Source organism: Ovis aries, chromosome 11 (genome assembly GCF_016772045.2).
Source record: "Ovis aries strain OAR_USU_Benz2616 breed Rambouillet chromosome 11, ARS-UI_Ramb_v3.0, whole genome shotgun sequence".
Lineage (NCBI taxonomy): Eukaryota > Metazoa > Chordata > Mammalia > Artiodactyla > Bovidae > Ovis > Ovis aries.
This window is the reverse complement of record NC_056064.1, coordinates 19,178,336-19,187,064: the sequence shown is the minus strand read 5'-3', so window position 1 is coordinate 19,187,064 and position 8,729 is coordinate 19,178,336. Positions and strand designations below refer to the sequence as shown.

At 50.6% G+C, this 8,729-nt stretch overlaps 1 protein-coding gene across 1 annotated transcript; it reads right to left on the bottom strand.

Annotated features, from left to right (window-relative positions):
• Positions 1–507: 507 nt before the first annotated feature.
• Positions 508–8,352, bottom strand: LOC114117017 (galectin-9-like). The gene is made up of 5 exons (XM_042255452.2): positions 7,412–8,352; positions 6,267–6,358; positions 3,491–3,692; positions 2,548–2,657; positions 508–775 (listed from the first exon to the last, which is right to left on the bottom strand). Exons 1-5 carry the CDS (start codon positions 7,505–7,507, stop codon positions 718–720), a joined length of 558 nt encoding a protein of 185 aa, XP_042111386.1. The 5' UTR covers positions 7,508–8,352; the 3' UTR covers positions 508–717.
• Between the last annotated feature and the right edge of the window lie 377 nt (positions 8,353–8,729).

Genomic DNA, 8,729 nt, shown 5'->3' with positions numbered 1-8,729 from the left:
CAAGCTCTTGAACCTTGGATATATGTCTCAGGACTGAAGAAGACCCCACATGGCACCTGGTCCTGTCCAAGTGATGGAGACCCCAGAATCAAAGTGAGGACAGAGAGCAGTAGATGACGTTCAGGTAGGCTGCCTGGGCCCAAGAGAATGGATCAAGTCTTCACACTTTACTAAACATGACACCCTTTCTCCTTTTCCTTTCTTTTTCTCTGCCACTGACTAGGAAAGATAAAGCCCCACTCTGTAACCCCCAATGCATTGCTAAAGAAAGGAATCTTTCAACTGAATTTATCATCAGAATTCCCAATCCATCCATTACTATCTAGATCAGATTTACCTCCACTCAGTACGTGTTCTTGCCTGGAGAAACCCAGGGACGGGGGAGCCTGGTGGGCTGACATCTATGGGGTCGCACAGAGATGGACACGACTGAAGCAACTTAGCAGCAGCAGCAGCAGCAGCAGTACGACTCATCCACACACAGTAAAACCAACCTACTGACATGGGTTATGATGAAGGAAAGCGCAGCATTTATTGCAGGTTCCAAGCAAGGAGCCCAGGAAGCTTAAAAACCCCAAATTCCATGATAACTTTCAGGGAAATGGTCTTAAACACAGGGTGAGGGAAACGGTGAGGGGTGTGTGATCAGCTCATGGATGTCTTCAGATTTGTTGGTGGTGAGGTAATCGGGAGCCAATATCATCAAGCTTCTGGGGTCTATGACTGTGTGAGCACCATGCAGTGAACATCTTCCACGTGGTAGGGATTTCTATATCTGTAAAACAGACCAAGACTTCGGTTCAGATACTGCCTATAGCTCTTGAGGAGGAACTAAAGGCCCTTGACGGTGTCTAATGTTAACCTATTATCACTCTGTTTTGCTTGACTGTTACCCTTTGCTTCTCCATTTTCTCACTTAACTTTTATCCTTGGAACTTGGGGAAGGCCTAGGAGGCTGAAGGTTTATAACCCTCATGGGTCATAGGGCTGTCCCAGGATGCCCCCATAGGGTCCTGCTGGGTTACACATGTCAGAGGGATTAAGCAAAACAGTCCTGGCCATGGGATCACACCAAGGGTGAACAAAGCTGTGGGGACTCTATATCGGTAGCTGAGAGTGATGCTAATGCCTTACATTCTGATTATATCTTTTGGTTAGGCTGAGAGTTTGCTACAAAGCGGGGCATAGTTAAAGAGAAAACCACAGGTTCAAAATGGCCTCACTTTTGTTGAAGCCCATGACACCAACCCTAGGTGTAACACCTGACCTAACTGTAGCTTTGACCTTCCCCAGGAATGTAGTCTTAATCAGCCAGTCTGGAATTTTCTAGTCAGCATCCTTGAGGTGATCAGTCTCCTGGGACTTCTCCCTCTTCAGGAGGAAGAAGAAATCTACCTGAACTCTTTTGCTAAACAGTGGTGAAATGCACATCAAGTAAAATTGACCGTCTTCAGTGTACTCGCTCAGACTGTAAAGAGTCCACCTACAATGTGGGAGACCTGGGTTTGATCCCTGGGTTGGGAAGATCCCCTGGAGGGGGGCCTGGCAACCCACTCCAGTATTTTTGGCTGGAGAAGCGCCATGGACAGAGGAGCCTGGCGGGCTCCAGTCCATGGGGTTGCGAAGAGTCGGGCATGATGGAGCAACCAGGCATACACACGACTGTACCTATAGTTCAGTGTCCACTCCTGTGGTTGTGCAAAAGTCACCACCATCCAACTCCAGAACCTTTTCATTTTGCAAAATTGGTCCTGACCTTTTAGATGTTGCTAACACACTCAAAAGGCACCCCACTCCAGTACTCTTGCCTGGAGAATCCCCTGGACGATGGAGCCTGGTGGGCCTTAGTTCATGGGCTCGCTAGGAGTCAGACACAACTGAGCAACTTCACTTTCACTTTTCACTTTCATGCATTGGAAAAGGAAATGGCAACCCACTCCAGTGTTCTTGCCTGGAGAATCCCAGGGACGGGGAGCCTGATAGGCTACCGTCTATGGTGTCACACAGAGTCGGACACTACTGAAGTGTTTTAGCAGAACACATTCAAAAATTATAATACACGAGAAGGTCAAATAAACCCAGGAATGGCCTTGGAAAGGATATACTGTGCCCTTCGATGTGTATGGTCTCATTGAACTCACACAATGACCTGTGGGGCGGCCGATCATGCTCATTACACAGGTGAACAGACTAAGGCTGGGAGAGGTGAAGTTACTTGTCTAAGACTCCCCAGCCGATGAAAATGGCAGAGTTGGGGATCTGAGCTGGATTCAGTTTGATTCCAAGTTCTTTCTAGAAGCCCAGGGCCTCCTCACCAGGGGGATGACAGAGAGTGACAGAGACAAGAAGCCTACTAGTCCAGGAGCCTGAGCGGGTGTCCCAGACAGAGACAGCGACACAAGAAGGCCAGACTGGGGCAGCCAGAGGTGTGAACCCAGAAGCACCTGGAGACGAGACTCCTGCACCTTTGGGTTCAGACAGCAGGACCCGCAAGGGGACGGGGCCCCACACCCAGCCCCTGGGGACGAGTGCTGGGTGAAGTCTGACCTGGAGCTGATGCGGGACACATACACACCGCCCTTGATGGAGATGGCATTGACTTGGTCGAAGGGCACACGGTGTGCATAATCCAGGAAGATGCTGCCGTTCACCGTCACCTGTTGAGATGAGCGCACATGGCAGGAGGGCGTCCAGGACCAGGTGGGAGCACACCCGTGCCGCTGGGACCCCTGCTCCCAGACGTTCAGACCTGTATCTAGTTCTTACATCAATCCCCTGTAGGTCAGGGCAACAGCCTGCAGAGCTGTGCCTGTTGCAGGAACATGCTCGGGACCCTAGTGCATCGAAGGGCAACCTCCACCTGACTCTAGTCCTTGGCTTCTTCATTCCTCTGGTGTGTGTTTATCACAGTAGGTCTGTCTTTCTAGTCTCAGCTCTCCTGTCGTGTTCTTGAAATATACACGCAAATGTCCATGGGGAGCAGAGAAGAAGTGATGTCAGGTTGTGTGATGAGGGGGTGGGGACATACATGTTCACACAGAGAAAAAAGACACAGATGTACTCAGCTCCCGTCCCATCTCCCCAAGCCCAGAGACACCACTCTGCTTGCAAAACCAATGTGCAATGCCAGGCGGAACTAAGTCTTTAATAACATCTGGATAAATGCAGCAACAAGGTAACAGGAAAACACATATTCCCAGGGACCTGGAGTGGAAGAAGGGCTACGACAGAGAAATGGAAATAACTTGTACTGAAGGGCCCAGGAGGCCAAAGAGCATCACGGTGACTTCTCCAGTGCTTACTTCCAGAGTAAAAGGAGCAACAGGTGAAGGTGTGTAAGGAGGTGAACGTGTGTAAGGAGACTGCGGCCTTACAGAAAATAGTCCTTTTCTCTGTACAAAGTGTTGCTCACATGACTATTTAAAGGCTGCTCGCAGCACCTTATGGGGCTGGGGAACAGACAGCTGAAGAGAGGAGAGTTCCCACTCACCTTGAACACAGAGCTGTCTACCTCGAAGCAGATCTCAAATGGACTCCCCTTCTGGAAGGGCATCTGCATCTTCCTCTCCTCCGGCCCCCAGTTTCCTAACTGCTTCATGTTACAGACCACATACCCACCCTCTTCAAACCGAGGGTTGAAGTGGAAGTCAATTTCACGGTCGTTGTAGCCCCTCTGAAAGTTCACTGAAAACCTAGGTCAAGGAAAATCAGACAGTATCCTGGCTTACTGCCAAGGGTGGAAACAGGAGGTGCTCACTCTTACTGGTATCGTCTGGGAGCCTGCATACAACCTGCGTGGCTGGTTGGTACCCATCCCTAGTCTCGTCCCATCACTTTGGTTCATCGAATTTGCACTGTGTGTTTTGTGCAGTTACCACATTTTGCCCTTACAGTGTGGTTTTCTAAAAATAGGGAGAAAATGGGTAAAGAAATTTGTGTCCAAGTTGGAAGTAGAGGAATGTGCCTAGAAGTGAGAGTCTTTGGGGCCAAGTGGTGGCTCCCTGGAGGTCAGCCTGTGTCTGCTGAGTTGGGAAAGAGGACAAATGGAAAGAACAAGTGCATTGATGGGACACCTACAGAGATGGTGTCTAAAGGGGAGACCCAGAAAAAACCCTAGGTCTCTGGGCATGGGGACCTCAGAGTGTGTGTCTGTCCCTCTTCAGAGGGTGGCCTGTGTCCACCTGACCTGAGTGAGGTCAGCAGGCCTGCACCCTGACCCCAGATCTGCCCCGTTTGTCGTCTGCAATGCCCCAGGACCATGCTATCCTCACACTGCCCCATGCAGAAAAGGGGTGACTGCCTTCCTTCAGGGAGGACAACTGAAACGGCCCAAGGGCACCCCTAAATAAGTATCTCTTGTTCCCATCTCAACTCAGAGGAAGCCCCTCACCATCTCCACCTCTTTTGGATATAGCTGAAACTGTAAGGTGAGGAATGAAGACCAAAGGAGCTTCCAAGGGGCCTAGCTCACCAAAGGGATGCAAGAAGTCCTTGTTCTGCTCTTTTCCAGATGGAGCTCATGCCTGTCCCCCAACCAAGGTCCAGCCTGAATTATCCAATGAGCATCTGTCTCCCAACATCTTGCCTGAACTCAGCCCCAGTGTGGTTCCCAGTCTGCTTCTTGGGGTCACTCAGGCTCCCAGCTAACACACAACAGTCAGACAGCACGTCTGGCTCCCATGCCATCACCAAGAACCAGGCACTGCCCCACAACCACGGGTGGCCCTCAGTGGACATTCTACCAGCAGAGTGCTCTGTTTTGCTTGTTTATCTGGGGTTTCTTTTGGCTTCATGGCTCGAGGATCTTAGTTCTCTGATCAGGGATCAAATCCATGACCTCTGCAGTGGAAGACTGGAGTCCTGACCACTGGACCACTAGGAAACCCCCAGAGCCCATTTGCTTTCGTGGATAAGGCTGTGAGTTCTGAATGCCATCCTAAATACCAGGATGCTCTGTGAGCCCTCAGCCATCAGGGGCAAGAGGAACTGGTGTGTTTCTGAACCCGGCAGCCCTCCCTCCAATGAAAACGAAGCTCCAAGTGACCCTGAAATGAGAAATTTGAAGTTTCTATTTCTCTTAAAGGGGAGATGAGTGTTTCTGACATGTCTCTGGATGTCGTTTTCCCTTTTCCGTCCCCCAACTTCATTCCTGTGTTCCTTTGAAAATTCTGCCGCCGGGAAGGAGAGAACAGCAGCTCCCATCGGAAGGGGGACCCTCGGAGGTAGAGACAGGCTCTATTGGACAGAGTTGGCGTAGAAAGCCCTTCTGTGCTGGGAGGAAGGGTTGGCACAGGGAGGGGGAGAAAGGGGTGGGAGTTCATTGTCAAGGTTCTAGATTCCCTTGCAGGCAGGGTTTCAGAATCGGGTGCCTCATTTCCCTCACCGTCCCCTCCAGGCACTGAGGGTTCTCAAAGTCCCACATCACTGTGGCCGTGTCACCTGGCAGGGGAGGCAGTGGCAGAGGAAGTCATCTAGAGCCAGATGTAGAAGTAGGGCTGTGGCGGGGGAGGGGCCTGGAGGGGCCAGAAGGTCCCCAGGCCCCATGCAAAGTAATGAGAGGAACAGCGGGGGTAGAAGTCAGCTGCAATTGGACAGAGAGGCTTCTGAGAGAGGCCACGTGTCCAGAGGGGCCCCCGAGGGCACGGCAGACCTCAGGGTGCACAGGTCCCAGGCCTCCACACCACCCGGAGATCCATATAGTTCAGCCAGGGCTGCATGAACTCCTGAGGACCTCCCACCTCTGGAATACATGCAAGCTCTTCTTTGTTCCCAGACAGTCGCCCTCAGGAGAAAGGCAATGGGAAACAGCAGGGTTATCTATATTTCGAACTGACTTTCATGAGAAAAACCTTGAGACTGAAAGAGACCAAATACAACTTTGATGGCACGTTTAAATATTTCCTGGTCACCTGAAATGAAGTTTCCAAAGCAGATGAGACTGGCTAGAGGAAATGAAGGGCGCTGACGCATCTGCAGCTCTGGGTCATTGTATACGAGGTTCAGTCCCAGACTCCACCTCTGGGCTGGCCTGCTTCCCTCCCTAGACCATGAGCCTCCATTCCCCCCTCTCTGGGGAGTCTGGTTGATGGTGTCCCGGATGCTACAGGTAGGTGGTAGGGGGCAAGGAGCATTGTTGGCAGGGCTGGGACCTTCCCATACCCTGAACTGGGTGTGGGCAGCTTGGAGGATACTGGGTGGACCATCCTGAGCTGACAGCACCCTGGTTCACTCAGCGGTGAGGCTGAGAGTGACAACATTCCCAGTACCTTCTTTCGCCTCTGGAAGGAACATGCCCCATGATGGTGACCTTGTGTCCATCCTGGAGACCCCCTACGATCCTCCCAGTGAAGGGAACAGGCTGTGGAGAGGAGACAGCGGTCAGTTGGCCTGCCTCCCTCTCTCCATCCTCATCAGCTCTGGCCGGGGCTGGCCTGGGTGTGGGGCAGCAGCCTAGGGACCCAGTGCAGCCACGAACAGGACAGAAGGAGCCTCAGCTCCACGGACCTTCCAGCCCTGGAGCGAGGAAGTGACACAGATATTCTGAGGTTGGGAGAAGGAGCCCCTCAGGTTCTGAGAGGATGTGACAAGGTCAGATTGGCAGCTGACAAAGGAGGAAGTGGCGAGTCCACAGCCCTGAGATGGGAAGGAACCAGGGGAGAGAAGGGGGTGGCTGGACCCCAAGCCAAGCTGCTGGTAAACACCCAAGTCCTGGCTGAGGACTCAGGGGTCCACCATGGACCAAAGAGACCCAGCCACCTGTTCTCGAGGATAAACCTTCTGCTCAGCTGAGAAGGCCAAGAAGTCATCCTCCCCCTCCTGCCCACCCCACCCAGAGAACAATGGTGACCTTGACCTTTGCCCCCCTAACAGCCTCAGAAAATGCCTCTTCCCGGTTGCCTCTCTGCAGCCAGGGGGCAGCCCCCACTTTTGCTCCTGCTCCTGGGTTCCCATCCTTCCTCCAGGCCCCAGGAAACCTCCCAAGTCCTCACTGGCATCTCCACACCTCCTGGGCCCCGTCACTGTCGTGTTCTCTTTCCTGAGCCTCTTTAAAGGACCCAGGCTTATGGTGAAGATGCTTCATTTTAGAGCCGGGCATCCTTCAGGTTTGAATCCTAATTCTGCTGCTCATTACCTGAGTGGCCTTGAGAAGCTTGTTTAACTTCTCTTTGCCTTAGTTTCTTCATGCATGAAATGAGAACAAGTCCCAGCTTCTGGGTGACATTGATGATTAATGAGAAAATGTCTGTGGGGAGAGACTGGCACATCCTTCCAGAATGCTTTCTATCTAACGTGGTTGTACAAACTGCCTTCAACACAGCTCTGTCTCCAAGTCAATTTTCACATTTTCACACTGTTGAAGTAGTTTCTACCTTCTCCTCTAAGTAATAGTTTACAAAGATTAAACGCTTACAGGAACCAGGCAGGTGATTTGCGTAGCTGAACTGGCCAGGTAGGGGACAGTCAGGAGTGGTGGAGACTGCAGCAAAGCAGGCATCATCTTCCTCATCCAAAGAGCAGTGTCCACTCGGCCGTAACCCTTCCAGGCCCAGTGTTGTCAGAGCTTCTAAGTCTTTAGGAGAAGACAGAAATCTGAGATTTTTCTTCTGAAAAACTTTCTCATTTGGGGGGCTAAATGCTTTGAAAAGGATTATAGTAGGTTTCCTTTGCTATAAGAGCCATATAATGAAATATTTGCATTGTATTGATATATCTAAATTTGCTTCAAAGCACACCATGGCTGGAAAGGAAAGTAGAGCTGGGCAGAGATAAAACAGATAGTTCATGAGTTGAAACTGACTGGCTGGTATGTGTGGTTTATGATACTAATATCTCTGTATTATACTTTCTCTTTGGCAATGATTTAAAACAGTCTGAAGGCCAAACAAAACAAAACACAAAAATACACACCAGCTCAATTCAGTCCTAGTCCATGTCCTTCAGTTTTAGGACCACCCAAAATCCAGGGAAGCCCATCCGAGCTCAGTGTGCACAGCCGGCCCTGGGAGATACCCGGTGATGCCAGAAACCCATTCAGACAGACTGTGCTCCCAGACCTCGGGCAGAGGTGTCTTTTGTGGCCCCGAGGTCTGGTCTGAATTCTGCCATTAAAAACTTTGGTGACATTAAGCAAATCACAACGACTCTGCATCGCTGAGTTCTTTCTGTCAAAATCCATGTCAGTGATTTTGGAGAAGTAGAATCAGCCTACCACAGGCTGACTAGCATGGTGCTCTTGCCTGAATCCCCTCATTTGTTGGAGTTTGAAATCCCCCTAAGAGCCTTTCTCACCATCAGCAGAGACAAGGCTTAAAATGTACCCACCTGGCAGCATGGGCTCCTCCCTCAAGCACATTCACACTAAGGCATAGGGTGGTAGGAGGGGTCCTCAGGGCTCAGAAGGAAGGCAGGACGGAGGAAGCCCTGTGTGGATCATGAGGGCAGGCAGTACAGGTTAATATTAGGGAATGATTCACCTCAAAAAACTTCATGAGATTTTAATGTCTTAAATAGTGCCCTCACATTCTGAAACACAAGATGATTTCAAATGGAGTATAATCCGAAGATAAGATTACTCATTACTGTGTTCTAATAGCAAAGAATTGGAAATGAATCCAGAAGTCCACTAGGAAGACAATGGTGAAATTAATTATGGTATTTCCACACAACAGATTCTAGGGAGACTTCACAAGAAAAGAGGAAGAAGGGACCACTTTGAGAACTGATAAGTG

Excerpts from the sequence above, each read along its gene's own strand:
- LOC114117017 (XM_042255452.2), bottom strand. The coding sequence starts at position 7,507 with ATGAGGAAGATGATGCCTGCTTTGCTGCAGTCTCCACCACTCCTGACT. Across the intron at positions 2,658-3,490 it reads TAGACAGCTCTGTGTTCAAG|GTGACGGTGAACGGCAGCAT; the intron begins GTGAGTGGGAAC and ends TCATCTCAACAG. Across the intron at positions 776-2,547 it reads GTGTCCCGCATCAGCTCCAG|ATATAGAAATCCCTACCACG; the intron begins GTCAGACTTCAC and ends TCTGTTTTACAG.